The sequence below is a fragment of the Sarcophilus harrisii genome, chromosome 2, assembly GCF_902635505.1.
Source record: "Sarcophilus harrisii chromosome 2, mSarHar1.11, whole genome shotgun sequence".
Lineage (NCBI taxonomy): Eukaryota > Metazoa > Chordata > Mammalia > Dasyuromorphia > Dasyuridae > Sarcophilus > Sarcophilus harrisii.
In genome coordinates, this window is record NC_045427.1 from 194,976,657 (window position 1) to 194,994,534 (window position 17,878).

A 17,878-nucleotide genomic window follows, 5' to 3' on the forward strand; every position below is an offset into this window, starting at 1 on the left:
AATTATTTTTGGAAAAGGGACAAAATTATGAAATTTTAAAATCTAATGAATTGGATGTGCTGAAGAGGGAATATACTTGATGGAAAAGAAAAAAAGAGATGGAAGAAATATATAATCAGATAAAAGAGGGAGAGGAAAGAAAACCTAATAAAACGTTCAAAGGAAAAAGTAATAAATGAGAAGAAGGGATCAAAGGTTAGATTCCATAATTTCCATAATAATATTCCATCCATGATTTGATTAGTCATTTCCCAATTGGTGAGCATTAATTTTATTATCATTTCTTAGCTATCATAAAAAGTGCTGCTATAAATACTTTGGAATATATAGGGACTTTTCCCCCCCTTATGGGTAGCTTCCTTGGAGTATAAGCCCAGTAATGGAGTGTTTGGTTCAAAGGGCATAGATATTTTAGTCATTTTTCTGCATACTTCCAAATTACTTTTCAAAATGATTGTACCATTATACAGTCCCATTATCTATCTATCTGTCTGTCTGTCTACTACATCAGTATGCCTATCCTTCTATAATCCTTTCATAGAGGTAATATTCTTGCCATATTTTGTCATTTTTGCCAATTTTCAGGGTATGAGAAGAAGAATCAGAGTGGTTTTGTTTTTCATTTTTCCTATTACAAGTTAGGGGGGAAAAGTCAATTATAACAGACCCACCTTAAAAGATTAAAGTAAAATAACTGAAGGAACTTGATATTGTATTTAAAATAGAAGATGGGAAAAGATGATAACTTGAAATTAAAAAAAAAAATTAGAGACAGATGAAGGAAAATGTAAACTTAACCCTTTAACTTTAAAAGTGAATGGATTTGGGTAGCTAGATGGTGCACTGGAGTGAGCACTAACTGAAATCAGGAAGACCCGAGTTTTAATGTGTCTTCAAACATTCTGACACTAGTTGTGTGACCCTGGAAAGTCATTTAACCACAATTTCCTTAAAAAAAAAAAAAAAAAAAAAAAAAGTTAATGGATTAAACATTCAATAAACAAACAAACAAAAAAGAGATTGGATAAGAAATTAAAACTCCACAATTTGATGTTTTTGAGAAACAAATTTTAAAAATAAAAACATAAAAAACGTGTGCATCAAGTGAATCCAAGAAAACAAGATTTCACATCATGTTATCAAACAAAGCAAAAAGATTCAAATAAATAAAAAGAATAAGCAAGGAGACTATATTATGCCTAAAGGAGCTATAGGCAACAAACCAATATTAATCATTAACTTAAATACTTCAAATGGCTCACTATCCAAATTCATAAAGGAAGACATCCCTCTGTGGTAGACAAGTCTAACGGAAAGATAAACAAAACAAATTTCTATAGAAACTACAGTTAAAAGACTTATGTCTTCTAAATGAGACAGTCTAAGGAAATACATATTTCTCTGAACTACATGGAGCTTTTACAAAAAAATTTAACATACTAGGGCAGTAAAAAAATAAAAAGGCAAAGATAATAAATCCTTGTTTATACCATAATACAATAAAAGTAAAGATTGGTTCAGGGACCACAAACAAAAGTTATCTAAAAGTTGTAGACCCAAATGGAGAATTGATAAGAAAGTCTTAAATAATGAGAGGAAGAAAGAACAAATCAGAGAAATAATTAATGACTTATTTAAAAAATGATCATGATAAAACAGCATAGTAACATTTCTGGGATCCAGCTAAGGCAGTCAGTGCTCTGGGGGAAAATCATAGCCATTCAGTCACACATTAAGAAAAAAAAAATTAATGAATTAAATATGCATTTTTTAATTAAAAAATATTTTTAAAATATGCACTGAAAAGGATAAGTAAAAGGGGAACTATATTGGAAAGAAGAAACTTCACAGAAATGACATAAACTAAAAACTTATTTCTTTAAGAAGATTAATAAAATTGATAAACCTTAACATAATCTGAATTTTTTAAAAAATTAAATCAATAAAGTGGCAGATGAGCAGGGTAAAATCACAGCAAATCCAGAAGAAATAAAATAATAATCAGAAGATAATATTTATAGCTATAATCTAACTAAATTGAGAACACTAAAGAAATAGATTTGGTATTCAAGCTATATACTGTCTGTCTCTGTCTGCTCTCCTTTACATATATATTTAAATTCACACACACTTTCCAATAATTATTTCCTAATAGATGAATGGTCAAATCATATGAATAAACACTTCTCAAAAGAACTGAAAAGTATCCATAACCTTATTTTTAAAAACGCTCCAAGTCACGAGTAATAGGAAAAATGAAAAACAAAACCACCCTGATTCTTCTTCTCATACCCTGAAAATTGGCAAAAATGACAAAATATGGCAAGAATATTACCTCTATGAAAGGATTATAGAAGGATAGGCATACTGATGTAGTAGACAGACAGACAGACAGATAGATAGATAATGGGACTGTATAATGGTACAATCATTTTGAAAAGTAATTTGGAAGTATGCAGAAAAATGACTAAAATATCTATGCCCTTTGAACCAAACACTCCATTACTGGGCTTATACTCCAAGGAAGCTACCCATAAGGGGGGGAAAAGTCCCTATATATTCCAAAGTATTTATAGCAGCACTTTTTATGATAGCTAAGAAATGATAATAAAATTAATGCTCACCAATTGGGAAATGACTAATCAAATCATGGATGGAATATTATTTTGCTGCAAGAAATAATATGCATAATATATACAGGGAAGATAGATCTATTTGAACTGATGCAGAGTAAAGTGATCCAAGTCAAGGAAATAATATACATTAATTACAACAAAGTAAATGGAAAGGATGACACACCAAAAAGTCAATATAAATATAACAAAATTATAAAAGTCAACTAAGTTTCAAATGAAGAGATATATGATACCTCCAAATCCATCCCATAGTGAAGATGGAAGATTCATAGCTATTAACACATTGTACTATTTTCAGACTTTCTCAATATATCAGTCAGTTATGGTGATTTTTTTTTCCCTTTCTGGAAATAGTATTTGAGCCATATGGGATGGCTCAAAAGTAGATAATGGAAGGATACATGAGATACTCTGGTGATGGCAGAAATGGAAAATATAATAAAAATATATTGAAAAAGGAAATGAAAAATGATCACTTCATTTAAGTTGAACCTTAAAAAATTAGTATTTAAGCATAAGGAACAAAATGGATAAAGCAATTGGGGTATGACGTTTGAGCATATTATTTGGCTTAACAGAGGGTATCACTAATAGGTATGTAGAATATATGGGAAGAGGGAATAGTATAAAACGAGAGCTAAAAATGTAGATTGATGCAAGATTTTAGAGGGTCTTAAATGATAGCATTTGAACTTTATTCAGTAATTAATGGAGAGCTACTAAAGATTTTTGAGGACATATATGACCTGAGTGAAATATATTAATAAAATTACAGAATGTCAGAATTGTAAAGGGACCTCAAAAGTTATGTAATCTAACCAGAGCTTTTTTGTACATTATTTGCATGTTCTCTCTCCTGTCCCGTTTTTGCTCACATTTTGTGATTCCCTTGAGAACAAAAACTATTTTTGTCTTTCTTTGTTTCCCCAGCACTTGGCATAGTGTCACACAATAGACATTTAATAAATGCCATTTGGCTGGCTAACTGAACAGGAATCCCCCCTACCTATCTACAAGTGATTATTTGGCCTTATTTTGAACACCTTTGTTGCTGAGGAAGTCACTCCCTGCCAGAACAACCCTTTAACTATTCTCATTCTTAGGAAGGTTTTCCTCCCATTGGACCATTATTTTTCTCACAGTAATCTTTCTCACAGTAAGGTCCACTCACTGCCCCTAATCCTGCTCTGTCTAAGCAGGAAAAGTACAATCCTTCCTCTATGTGACACTTTATTTCCTCAAAGATATGAATCATGAGTCCTCCTGCTTTCTGATTCTTCCAATCAGTCCTTATATGGCTGCTCACATTTGTTTGTTGCTAACAGTTACATAGGCTTTTACAGACATTGTCTCATTTGTTCCTGATAACAGCCCTTCCTTTTGGGGGAAGGGGTTATACCACCTCACTACCCATCATCATCAGGGAATAACCTGTTTCATGTTATTGCATTTACCATACAACCCCTTTAAGCAGCAAAATGTTATTTTTATCACTTTTGATGAAAATCATCAAATATCACATGCCTCCTATGTGAGGCATTGGACAGAAACCTTTTCAAATATACCTGCTTCCCCGAAATCTTTGACAAACTATATGGAACTTTATTTTACTTTTACTTGATGATTTTGAGTCATTATTGTGTTGTGCTATAATACAAGCATGATCTCAGGATTTTTGATAGGAATAATGCTTTTTGCCCTTATGCTACATAATCCTCTCAATTTTTTAGAAAATAGATTTTGTTGACATCTTTTGTTTTTTCCTTTCTTCCTTTCCAGAGAAGTACCCTTTATAACTCAGAATTTTTCCTTTAGCTTTTTGGGTTTTTTCAAGTTGTTATGTGTATCTTCTTACTGAAATCATCGTGCTTGAATCTAGCATCCTCCATATCATAGAAGCCCTCAGCAGCAACACCCATCTTCCTAACATTCTCTCTCTCTTTCTCTCTCTCTCTCTCTTTCTCTCTGAATTGAGAAAATAAATAAATACCCACATTTATTAGAATTCTAGATAAAACAATATTATGATTATTATTATCTAACTATAGCATTTACTATACAGTGTGCTAGGCATTTTGTAGTTATCTCATTTGATCTCATAACAAACAACCCTTGGAGATAGGTGCTATATTATCATTTTACAAATAAGGAATTGAAACAATCAGGATTAAACAGTGACTTGTCTGAGTCACACAGCTAATAATTGTTTTAGGCTGCATTTGAACTCAGATCTTCCTGATTCCAGATATAATGTTTGATCCACTGTATCACCTAGCTGCCTCCACTCTGAGAAAAAACTCTTTAAGTCTCTTTTTTGCTTCCAACTTTTCAACTCTTATTCTAGATGAGTTAAGTTTTTATTTACGTGTATATATTTATATTTAGGAAAATTAAAGTATTATATTAACATACAAAATCCAGATCACAGATTTTCATTATCTGCCTCTGAAAGGAAACAAGCCACAAATAAACTTAACATAAAAATGCTTGTCAGTATTATTTGCTTTATACAATAAATGTGATCTGAAAAATTGTATATACATTGAATCGCATTTTGAAGTTCGCTTAAAAAAAAGTTCCTTAAAGAACCATACCATAATGATACAATTTGTATACATTTGGATTTTCTTGGAGAGGGACACAATGGCGTCAGGATTCTTTGTATTTGAAGGTCAGACAGCCAATGTTTACTATTAGTAAGCTCTGTCTCCTTTCTCTTCCTAAACATTTAATCCCTCTCCTGCTAAGCACTATAAAAGACACCTAGAAGAATAAGCTATGGTCTTTTTTTCTTGCTCTCCTATATGTGTTTTGTTAATCCTCTAAGATGCTGTGAGGTAGGACAGAAATGATGTTATTATTATCCCCCTTTCATAAAGGGGAAGATCCATTTAGATTTATAGACTATCACAATTGAACAGGACTAGGGGGATCATCCCACCCATTCTTTCATTTTATCAAAGAGGAAAGTGAAGCTGAGAGAAGAGAGAGTAGACAAACAGCAGCTTCCAAGCTTTTGTTGTGTTGGTTTCTGATTTCATAAATGTGTAATAGCCCCAGAGCTAACAACAGTGGGCCTTAGCAACTACAGTTATAAAACCAAAGGTTTTTATGATCAGAGAATTATAGCCTTTAAGCTAGAAAGTTCCTTAGAGACTATATAATCCAACCACCCATTTTATACCCTAAAGAGGAAAAAAGGATATACTCAAGGTCAAACAGATTGCTAATCAGAAATGCTAGTAGACCTAGTAAACTAGTAATGCTGGTAGACTCTAAATCCCAACACCTTCATTTTCTAGACAATGAACCTGGGGCCTGTCTCATGGTTAAGTGACTTGCCTAAGATCTCACGTGAAGTGGGAAAAGTTGGAATCACAATCCAAGTCTCAACTCCCCTTTGGGCTTGAGAAAACTGAAATAATAATTGTGACATCTCTACCTACTTAACTAAAGTACTTGGCTATTAAAGTTTACAAATTAATAATGTCTTTTTTTTTTTTCTTTTTGCTCTTAACAGCGTTGACAGGTCATCCCCTTTGATCAACAAAACCCAAGCTAAAGGACCTGGTAATTACTTCATTCAATAACTGTTTCAGGTTGGGGATATTTTTTAGGGCAAAAAGAGGCTAAATTCAATTTCCAGAATGTTAGGCCATGTGCTGGGGATCACTAGCATGCCACTATAACAGAGTATAAGTTATAATAATGGTTACCCCCTGACTCCCATCTCTTGATGTCTATGAACTAGCCAAGAGGGGAAAGAGCAAAGCCCAGGAATGAGTTTCAGAATTATAAATTAACTGAGGTGTGTCTAGAATTCAAGCCCATAAAATTATTAAATCTATGTATTATGAAGATTGGAAACTTACAGGTAGGAAAAGTCAGAATAAGATTATTTGGAAATGCAATAGAACATATGAATAAAATCAGAAACATTCTCTCTAAGCTATTGTCCTTTTCAAATGCAGAAAGTGACCCTGTTTGGGTTAATTGGGGTTAAAACAGATGAGATAGCATGTTTTAAGATTCTTTTTTGGGCTTTTCCACAGCTGGAGAGACATCTGATGTATCCAGTATTACATCCAACACATCCTCGGGTTTGCAACCACCAGCACCCATGCCAAGGAAATCACAGATAGTAAGTACTAAAGTTTGTGTACAAGGTACCAAAGGGAATGGCTCCAGTAAACAGGGAGATGTTGAAAATTCAGGAAAGAGGGCATAGAAACCCTTGGTGGAATATAATCATTCAGGAAATTGCTGGTTATGAGATCAAGAATGTACAAATATAAAAATTAGTCTTAGCTAAAAGGATGGCCATCTCATGGTCTCAGACTGACATTAAAAATAAAAAGGTGGGTCCAGAGGTTAAAAAGATGGATGAAGGAAGTAGATTACTATAGACTTCTCAGAGAAATAGAAGTCAAGGTCATGTAAAAGTCAGGGAGAGGAGTAAAGATAGATTATAAGGTCTGCAGCTGGAAGGGATCTCAGAATACCAGCTAGAGTGGTTTTCATTTTACCAGTAAGAGGCAAAGAAAATAGACAGGAGTTTTCCAGAGTTAGGAAGTTGAAAAAAAATCCTATCAGGTATTCTCCAGGAGTGGGTATTACAATTAAAATTCTTTGAAGTAATGGGAAGACTTTTTTCAGCTAATGCAAAAAGAGCAGAACTAAAATACTGTATTACATTATCAGCAATATAGTAATGATAATCAACTGTGAAAGACTTAAATATGCTGATCAATACAGTGATCCACAATAATTTCAAAGAACACATAAGGAAAATTCTAAACACTTCCAGAGAGAGAACCAATGAATTCTTAGTGTAGAATGAAGCATATTTTTTTACTTTTTTTTTTCTTGCAACATGGCTAATGTAGAAATATATTTTGTATGACTTCATATATATAAAGGGTGTCATATTTCTTGCCTTCTCACTGGGTGGAGAAGGAGGAAAAAAATAAGGAACTGAATATTTTTTTTTTAATTGTTAAAAAAAATTTAAGCCAAGTTAACTCTCTAGCCTGTATCCTTTTTGTGGATAAGGAGAAAAGAGCAGAGCATAATATGACAGAAAAAATACTAGACTAGACATTAAAGAACCTGAGTTCAGATTATGGGATCATTGTTTTGGAGCTAAAAGGGAACTCAGAAGCCATTGAATTTAATTCCCTTGTTTTACAGATGAGGAAACTGAGTCTTAAGAATGTTGAGTGATTTGATTTAAGATCATAGAGATATTAAGCATTAGAAGTAGTATTTGAACCCAGGTCTTCTGACTCCAGAGCCCATGCTCTTATCCACTGAAGCATACAGCCTCCTATAATTCCATAGTCATCATTCTGCTTCTTACTGTTGGTGTTACTTATCTAGACTTCATTATCTTATAATGAAAGGAGGACATTGGACTTGATGAGAGCTGTCTAATGTGAGACCCGCAGGCTGCATGTGGCCTCCTAAGGACAGGCTAAACCAAATTAAAAAAGAATTAGGAAATATTTAACAAAATAAATAAAACATCAATAATATTACATTTTATGTCAACATAGTTTTCCTCTATATTCTCCTTCATCCTTTCTTAGAAAGTTGTCCCATATTGAATGTAAACTGTTTGCATTTTTGTTTTTCTTCCCGGGTTATTTATATCCTCTGAATCCAATTCTCCCTGTTCAACAAGAGAACTGTTTGGTTCTGCACACATATATTGTATCTAGGATATACTGTGACTTATTTAACATGTATAGGACTGCTTGCCATCTGGGGAAGGGGTTGGAGATAGGGAGGGGAAAAGTCGGAACAGAAGTGAGTGCAAGGGGTAATGTTGTCAAAAATTACCCTAGCATAGGTTCTGTCAATAAAAGGTTATTTAAAAATAATTAATTAATTAGTTAAAAAAAGAAAAAGGAAACAGAAAGCTATCCCATATAACCAATTGTATTTTCTCTTTATTTTTGTTTGTTGAGAGTATCAGAATTATGTCAAAATTAGTTAAGTGTCTAAAGTCAAATTTGAATTTCAGGTCTTCTGGACTCTGGGGATAATGCCCTATTCAGCAAGCTATGTGGCTGCCCCAGTATTACATTTTAAAACTAAGTAGATATATAGCCTATAAGGATCCTTATGTACCTAGAAACCCTTTTTTTTCTATTTGAATTTGACACCACTGAACTAGCTAAATTCTAAGATCCATTTTAACTCTGTAAGGAAAAGGGGGGGGGGGGGGGGGGGGGGGGGGAGGCTACATCTTTATGTGAGAAAAATCTGAGGTCAGATCACAGCTCCGACACAGCATTTACGTGATCACTTGAGGTACTACAATCTCTTTGAAGTTCAGTTTTCTCATATGAATAATGAGAATATTAATAATCATACCTCACGGATACAAACAACAGTTTTAAAATTACACCTTTAAGTGTTATAAAAACACAAGTTACCCCACCCTATGAAAGATGAAGGAAATGAGAGAAGTAGAATAGACAGGACTTACTTAGATGCTTAGATGTTGGTGTTAGAGAAGGTGAGAAGGTCCAAAGTGACTCTGAAGTTTTGAGCTTGGCTAACCAGAAGAATAGTCATGCTGTTATTACACATAAGTTAGTAGGAGGAAAAGGTTCATTCTTTCTGGACTCTCACTGGTTTTCTCCCCAAATCCTGGTTGGTCTTTTAGCCAGGAAAGAAATCTGTTGTGGTGGTAAGCTTGTGTAGCTCTATCCAAATGATTTTTAAATATCCTAAAATTATGTTATTTAGATCTGAAAAGGACATGAGTGTTAAATCTAATTTTACCTCCTGTTTGAGAATGCTTGGATTCCCAGAATTTACTGCAGTGAATGCTTTGGGGAAAAAACCATAGAGTCTTTGAATGTACAAATGTGTTTGTGATTGGTTTGTGAAAACGCTTAGGAAAGAAATATGATGGAATAGAATTCTGTTAATTTCAGCCTTTTGTACATAAGCTCATTTCTGACTAAGAAGATAATTAAAAGTCTTTTCATCACCATGAAGTACATTAAATGGAAAGTCAGAATACTTGTATTTGCTTTGAATTGGGGAAGCAAGGGCTGCTTTTCTGTCACATATTTCTGGAAGGTGGCTTACTTAGTCCCCTTAGTCCCCCACATGGCTTGGTATAGTTAATATTGCACCTGCTTTAAGAACTGGACCTTCATTGGCTAGTCTCCCTCTTACATAAAGCAGGTGCTTAAAATAAGTGGACCTTTATTTTATAGATAATAACAGTTACCTAGCATTGATACTGTGCTTTAAGGTTCTCAAAACATTACCTCTGTATTACTTAGCCTCAGGGCTTTCATGAAAGCAAAATCCTAAGTTCTGGAATTTACAAGAAATTGGTACTGGAGGAGCTGATGCAAACAAAGACTTTATCATATGTGATTTAACAAGGACCACATACTAATAATATCAACTAATGTAAAGTTTACAATTATCACAATCTGCCCCTTGATCCCAGTGACCACTCAACTAACAATACTTGACTAACAAGACATATATTAACAAGAATGTATGTCTCCCATTTAGATATGGAAAGTTGCCAAAGAAGCTTGATGGCAGTTACCCACAAAAATGTAGTAAGAATCTGTATCCAACCAAGAGCCCAGTGGTCCCACCTTAAAGACAGAATCCAAGAAAATAGAAGCTTAACTTGGGAGAGGACTGGAGATGAGATCTTTTAGAGGATTCTGATTGGGCCTTCCATTGTCCTCTCCTTCAGGATCACTAGGATGAGAGTCTAATTCCCCCTTACTATCATTTCCCTCAGACAGATCAGAACTAAGTTGCCAGAAGAAAAGGAGGAAAGGGTCAAAAATAGGATTGAGCCCTAACTATAAGTCTCCAGGTGAAAGTCATTCATAGCTGGAGGCCTGAGGATTAGCCATTCTAGTCTTGGAAGTGAAGAAAGATCGGGAACTAAGGACAAAATTACCCCCTTTTAAAGCTAAGTCTTCCACTGTAGGTGGGGATAAGGGGAGTCTGGAACCTCATGGATGGTATAAGGGGATTCTTCTGAATGGTTTCCCACAAAGATTCTTACTGAAGTTGGCGGGGGTGGGAGGGTGGTAATTTTGTACAGCCTTTGAAGTAATAGGAAAATTAGAAGAGGCAAGAATAGTCTAAACTTTCAGCAAAGTCACTACTAGTTGTTGCCAGCCAGTGGCTAAATTGAAGTCACTGTTAGGCTGGTGGATAACAGTTCCATCATACTCAGCTAAGTGGAAATTTTTTCAGAGTGCTAGGAGGACCTTTTGGAAGCATTTGGCTTAGGCAGGTGACCATCTCCAAGGACTGGTCACTGATGACAGGAGGCAAGGCAGAGGGAGCTGTTAGTCCCTTTGTTATCTAACTTGGTGGGAATGGTGAATTCATGTATTATTCCACTGTCTTATGACTACTGTAGTAGGAGGTAGAATCAGGGTTGAACATAAGGGCAGGAACTACATACATTTAAGCCAGAAGAGTCCTGATTTTGAAGCTGACAGCCCCATAAAAATTTAGTTCTTGATAAAATAATCCTCTAGGAAGATTATAGAACATGAGAATGCTGCTAAGGGGATATGAGTCAAGCTATTCTAAGATTCCGTAGGCTTGAGAAAAAGCAGAAATTCAGAGATAGGAATTCTCATTCAGCCATTGCTGGACTTTACAGGGGCCTGTTCTGATGAGTTATACTACAAGACCCAATCATATTTTCCTTTCCCTCCTCACTCATCAAAAAGAAGGCAGAAAATATATATCACTTGAATGTTCTAAAGGTGTTCTAAATACTAGTGCCATTTTAAAAGTTCAGATGCCAGTCCTTTCCAGTTCCTCATTTACTGAGGCACCATGGACAGTGGTTCTGTACACAGTGATATAAACTACAGAATGCAGACAACAGCCAATAACAGGAGAATCAGGAGGAAAAGGACCTCCAAGTAGAGAGAGGGAAGGGGACAACTATTTGAGAAGGTATAGGATTGTTTCAGAGATACACACTCCTCATCCATGTCAGGCTTTGAGGGAATTAGCCAAGATGAGTCTGAGCTCTCCAGGTAAAAAATTCCAAAGGATTTTGTGTTTTGGTTTCAATTTAAATGCTTATACCTACTGAGGGAGAAGTTAATGTCAAAGTTTCTTTGATGGGCTAAAATAATAATATGGGAGTGACAATTTTGTTCAGCCCTAAGCCCTTTACTCAGTTGATCTAAGCCCTTTACTCAGTTGATCTTTTTCCCCCTTTGTTGTTACAGTCCCAAGCCACAATTTCACCTTTATGTCATCCACATGACTTCTTCCTCCCTTACCCATTGATCCCTGATTTCCAAAAAAGAGAAACAGAAATGCCCAGTTTCTATGTCTTACTCTCTGCTTTGCCTCTCGAGAGGAGGCAAAGACTAGATAATAGGGTAGTTTTTTGGTGTGGGGAGAGAGGGCATTGAGGTGACAAAGCACAGCAGGAACCAGTTTAGCCTACGGAGGGCTCCAGGAGCTTCTCAAGTATTTAAACATAATTCTTTCCTTTGAAAAGTCTGTTATGTTCTTCAAACAGTTCAACAGCTTGAGGACAGTTCAGGAAATGAAACAGCTAGCAGATGTCCTTTTTGGACCTTCTTAACAATGAAGAGAGTGCCTTTGTCAATGTGGATGACAGTTGGGGGGGCTGAAGGGAATCACAGTATTTTTCACGAGACACCCAAAAGTTGAAACCCAAGAGTCGGGGTAGAGCCAGACCTTTTTTATCCCTTGTAAGTAGCATATTTCAGGTCAGTGGAACTGCTTTCAGCTCTGTCCTCTTGGATCTTACCTCAGCCAAGGTTCAAGCAGAATGAAAAGTGGTTGCTACCACTTTTAGCACCCACTCAGGGTTAACTTGAGGCACTTCCATCTCAAAAATAGGCTAAAAAGGGCTGTTGTAGATAAGGTAATCTCAAGGAACTTCTCATCAAGCAAAGAGGGTGCACAAGGACCAAGGGAAGAGGAAGATTTCCTTGAGTAATTTTTTTCATGGAATCTTTCTCCTCCTGTGTGTCCATAGACTCCAAGAGGCAAGGAAGTAATAAAGTTTTTCCTGAGGACATTACTGTGGTAACTGATCTTTGGGCTGCTGCTTATGGCTGCCTCTTGGAACAGAGCTCTGTTCAAACTTGCCAAACTTCCTAATAATAACATAATTAGGATATAGCTGGGCAGACATGCTAGTGAGGTACTGGGCACTTTTGAAGTCATTTTGGTGCCTTCAAAGCAAGCAGCTTGCTCCAGTCTAGGACTGGAATGTCTCTATCTCCAGGGATCCAGATGTAATCTAAAACCTTAACACATTGTGCAGGTGACTATATAGCCCAGTCTCTGATGTTATTCACAGCTATTTTGACAGTCTCTGCCATAGCATCACTCATAATAATATCATCCATAGACATCTGTAAAGATCTCACCCTGAGGTCCTTCAAGTCCTAGTGCCTCAGTCCATTGGTAAAGGCAGGACTATTCAAATAGCCCACAGCAAGGTTGAATTGTGAACCTGCAAAAGCAAGTGGAGACTGGCTTTCAGGGGAAATAGGAAAAGAAGAAAGCATGTTAGATCACTCATACCAGACCATTCCTAACAAGCATTCTTTATACTTTCGACAAATTCTGTTAGGCAAAGGAGCCTTATTGGGAGGAAATAATCTGGTTAAGACGCCTCATCTTCTGTGAGATTCTATTCATTCTTCTCTGCCTTCTGGACCAGCCAGATAATTGGTGGCAACAACACCACCTTTGTGCAATAAATCCTTAATTACCAGACAAAATCCCTCTGTTCCTTGCCTAAGTCTGAATTGAGGACTTAGCAACTTCCTTGGAGAAGGGAAATTGCAATAATTTTTAGTGAGTGCACCCAGCTGTTGGTGTAAGAGCCTTGGGTTTGTCCCAGGATTGGAAACTGATGGTTCATGATATCTGTGCCAATGGAGTGGGAAAGGGGAGGTGGTCATGAGGTATGGTGACAGCTTGTGTCTGGGGGGCCCACTTCTAAATTCACTATGGTGAATTTACCCACAATAGGGTGGCCAAGTCCTTTCACTGGTCTGGATATTCCTTGAATGTCAGGATGCTTGAGAATAAGACTAGCTTGTGTTCTTTTCTATTAGTAAGTGACCTGTGAATAGGAAAGGCCATGAAAGGATAGTTATCTCCTAGAGACCACAATGTTTCTGTGGCCATTTTTCATTCTAGGACCCCTTGGCTTTGCCCTAGCTGGAGTTTGGGGAGATGCTTCCATGTTTTTGGCTTCCTTTTTTGCTGGCTTGCTCAGGGTCCTTTTCTATCCCTTTCCTGCTTATTATCTTGACAGTTAATAGCAGGTCTCTCCTTTCACTCAAAATTTCCCCAAAATTATTTAGCTACAAGTACCTAGCTCTCAGATATGCTGGAATTGGAGAGAGCGGGTATCCTTATGCCCTTCATATTGAAGGCTGACATTCTGGCTGTCTTTCCCTGGTTTTACTGACCTTTCCCTCCTGGGGTCCTTAACAGCTTGAATCTTCCCCTGAATACATCCTAGTTGGAATATACCCGAGAGTCCTGCTCCTTTTGTGTTTCCACCATGTCTAAGCAGTAGAGATATCTTGCATGATGTCAGCTGCAGCCACAATCAGGAAGTTTTATGCTTCTTGTCAGGTTTCTTGTAGGGAGGGAGCAGAAAGTGGGTGCTTTTAGCTAGGGTGGGAGGTTTGGATCCTTCCTGTCTTTTCTCTACTTGGACCCTACATCATGGCACTATCACTACCTCATTGCTAATGCCCACAGCAGGGAACATTCATCCTTGGGGATCTCCCAGGAGAAGAGGGATGAGCACATCTCCAGGCCAGGATTGTCCATCAGCACTGGCCCCTTTGCATTAGTTTTGCTGAAATCTGTGCAGATCCCAGGGATTTTTTAGGAGCATCGAGACTGGGCACAGTTCAGAGAGGCTGTGTAACCACTGGGATAACTTCTCAGGCTTCTGCAGTAATTTTCTGATCAGAGCCTTGAGAGTAGGACAAATTAGTGACCTAACTTGCTCTGATGTTCAGAAGGACTATAAGTACCTGCCTTGGTGATGGCTCTAAGTGTTACCAGGAGGGCTTGAGGTGGACCCTGGGAGGGAACAGTACCATCCCCCAGCTCAGTCCCAGGCCGACTATCTCCTCAAGGTCAGAGGAATCTTGAAAAGGGTTGGAACGTCCCCTTTTGGCCTCGCTTATCTTGGTAGAAGGTGGCTTCTGAGAGAGTCCAGCAAAGATCTTTAGGGGATATACAAGCCTTTAATAGCAAGGCAATTTGTGCAGGCATCTTGGGAGAAAATAGCACAAGAGATTCTTTACCTTATTTCTTAAGAGGATACCTGGCAGGCTTATGCCATGAAACAAGGAGTCAGAAACCTGAGCTAGGTCTTTTTTTATAAGGGAAACAATAACAAAAGTGGCATAAATTCTTATTTTCATTTGAACTGTTGGTCCTTCCTTTTTTATTCTTCAACTTGGGCATAATGCAAGCCACTTTCTAACCCAGAACAAAACAGCACATTATTCAGAAGGGAAGTATTCCCTTAGGTACAGCACTCCTGGTGTTATATCCAACAGAGGCTTTCAAGATACTGTTTGTTAACCAGTTTTTTAATTCTGTCCCATATGCTCGAGCCCAAATCAGTAGTTCCATTTCCCATTTTCCAGAAATCCCATACTTTGGTTGCCAGTTGCTCTTTTGGTCTCTTGGCTTAGGTTAAAGCAAAATCCTGGGTTTGCGAATTTATAGGAAATTAGTACTTGGAAAACTGATGGCAATAAATTTTTATTATGTAGTGCAGGAGGCAGGCAACAAAAAAAAATAAAGAAAGAAGCAGCAAGTAGGCAAAAAACCATACACATATGTGTGTATAAACAAAACACATTCTATGGCAATATAGACAGAGGTTTTCCCCCACAGATGCAAAGAACTAACCTAGCATGAGGGGATATCCAGGGAAAGAACATGTTCCAAGATGAGGTTTAGGTAGCAAAATGTCATGCCTTCACAATGGATGTGGGTGAGAACAGGTAACAGATGCCAAGTTTAGCAGGGGACATTCCCGGTCAGACCCAAATGTGATAGAAAAGTTTATGAGTTCACTTCTCAGTACCAGTCTTAGGTGAGGTTTTGGGTAGGGGGAATTTATTGGGACCAGACACTGGGAGATCTTAAGGTAACTGTCAAAAGCAGGAGGAAGAGAATGACTAAGAAATCACTGCAGCTGGGAAAGAATTTTGTCCAGTCAGAAGCAGTATTACATGCTTGATTCTTGGATCCCATAGGCGAGAACAATGGAAAAGTACAAACTTTGTCTGTCTTTTATGTTTTAGGGGCATTTGAACCACTTTAGGGCAGCTAGGTGTGCAGTGAGTAGAGCACCACACTTAAAATCAAGAAAACTTCTTTATATTAGTCCTTCTCTGGCCTCAGACACATAACCAGCTTTGTGACTTAACCCTCTTTGCCTCGGTTCCTCATATCTAAAAGAATTTGAAAAGGAAATGGCAAATTCCTCCAGGATCTCCAGCAAGAAAACCCCAAACGGGGTCTGATGGAAATGACCAACAACATGAAGGACCACTTAGATCAGGTGGCTTTGTATTGGAATCCTCTCATTATAATATCAAATAATATAGTTGATACTAATCATTCTCATTCAGCCTTCAGACATAAGTATTATTATTATTACTTTAGAGAAAGGATAATTGAAACAGGATTTGAGCTTAAAGCTTCTTTATTCTCTATGCTACTTAGCTGCGATCAATGAACATATATTTATTTGGCACCTTCTATGTACAAAGCTCCTAATAGAAACTATGAATGTAAATATGAAAAAAAAAAAAATTTAACTTTTTGACCTTAAGGAGCTTATATTTTATGAGAGGTGAAAGGGAAGGTGGTTAGAAGTAGAGAAGAAGAGTATACAAGTACACAAATATATTACAAAGGAGAGAGTAGTAGGAAGAAAAGGAGCATTTACTTAAACCTTCAGATTTTTGTTCTCGCAAAAGAAAGGATCTGTATGTGAAAATGCTTAATACTGGAAGTGATGCTAAAGTAGTAGGATATCTTTCTCATTCTTCTCATGTGGGTGAAAGAGTTTGACTACTGAATGACTGTGACCCTATTATTATAAGAAGAGAATAATAGCTAGATACCACCCCCCCTGCTAGCGTTAGGCAAGTCTTAATTTTTCTCAGCCGCTGATGAGGTGATGTCTGAGATTTCCTTTCACATCCAAAATCTGTGAAGTAAAGCCTATGAAAGTTAATATTGCCTATTGCTATCCTGAAATGACAAATATTAGCAAAAAATTGGAAATTGAGGAGATGCCCAAAATTGGGGACTGAACAAGTTGTGGTATATAATTGTGATGGAATACTATTGTGCTATAAAAAATTATGAAGGGGATAGTTTCAGAAAAACCTGGAAAGATCTGTATGAACTGATGCAAAGCAAAGTGACCAGAACCAGAAGAATATTTTACACCGTAACAGCAATATTGTAATAAATCAATTGTGAAAGACTTAGCTACTCTGATCAACACAGTGTTCCACAATAATTCCAAAGGACTGATGAAGAAAAATGCTATCCTCCTCCAGAAAGAGAACTGATGAACTCTGAATGCAGATTATAGCATATTTTTTGCCTTTACTTTTTTTTTTTTTTTTGCACTATGGAAATATGCTTTAATATATATATATATATATATATATATATATATATATATATATATATATATATATATATATATATATATATATATATATATATATATATAGTGAGTATCATGTTGCTTGCCTTCCCAGTGACTAGGGTTGGGGAGAAGGAAGGGACTAGAAAGGACTACAGAGAATTTGGAACTCAAAATTTTAAAATGAATGGTAAAAAAAAAAAAAAGTGTTTTTTTTTTTTTTTTTTGGAAAAAAGAAAAAAATGAGGAGTCCAATGAAGCAAGGGAAGACTTGCATCAATAGATCCTGAGTGAAGTTAAACAATCAGGAAAATGATATAAACTATAAGAACACTAAAACAAATTCAAAACAAAGCTGTACTCTGAGGAAATGTGTTGCTTTTGGTTGCACTTGTTTGTTTTTCTTTCTTTAAAGGAGTATTTTTGGTACTCCTTTAAAAGTTTTGTAACTATGTTTGTTAGAAAAAAGTTTTTACTACAATGTAAAAACTTAAATATTTTTTTTAACTCCCCTGGT

At 36.4% G+C, this 17,878-nt stretch overlaps 1 protein-coding gene across 7 annotated transcripts in view; it reads left to right on the forward strand.

The window, feature by feature from the left end:
- ASAP2 (ArfGAP with SH3 domain, ankyrin repeat and PH domain 2) overlaps window positions 1–17,878 on the forward strand; it is a 259,957-nt gene that overhangs the window by 234,491 nt on the left and 7,588 nt on the right. For all 7 annotated transcript variants that reach the window (XM_031951206.1, XM_031951202.1, XM_031951204.1 and 4 more), the window contains 2 exons: window positions 6,157–6,206; window positions 6,689–6,777. In XM_031951206.1, coding sequence (XP_031807066.1) covers window positions 6,157–6,206; window positions 6,689–6,777 — 139 coding nt within the window. The remainder of the gene's footprint in view (window positions 1–6,156; window positions 6,207–6,688; window positions 6,778–17,878) is intronic.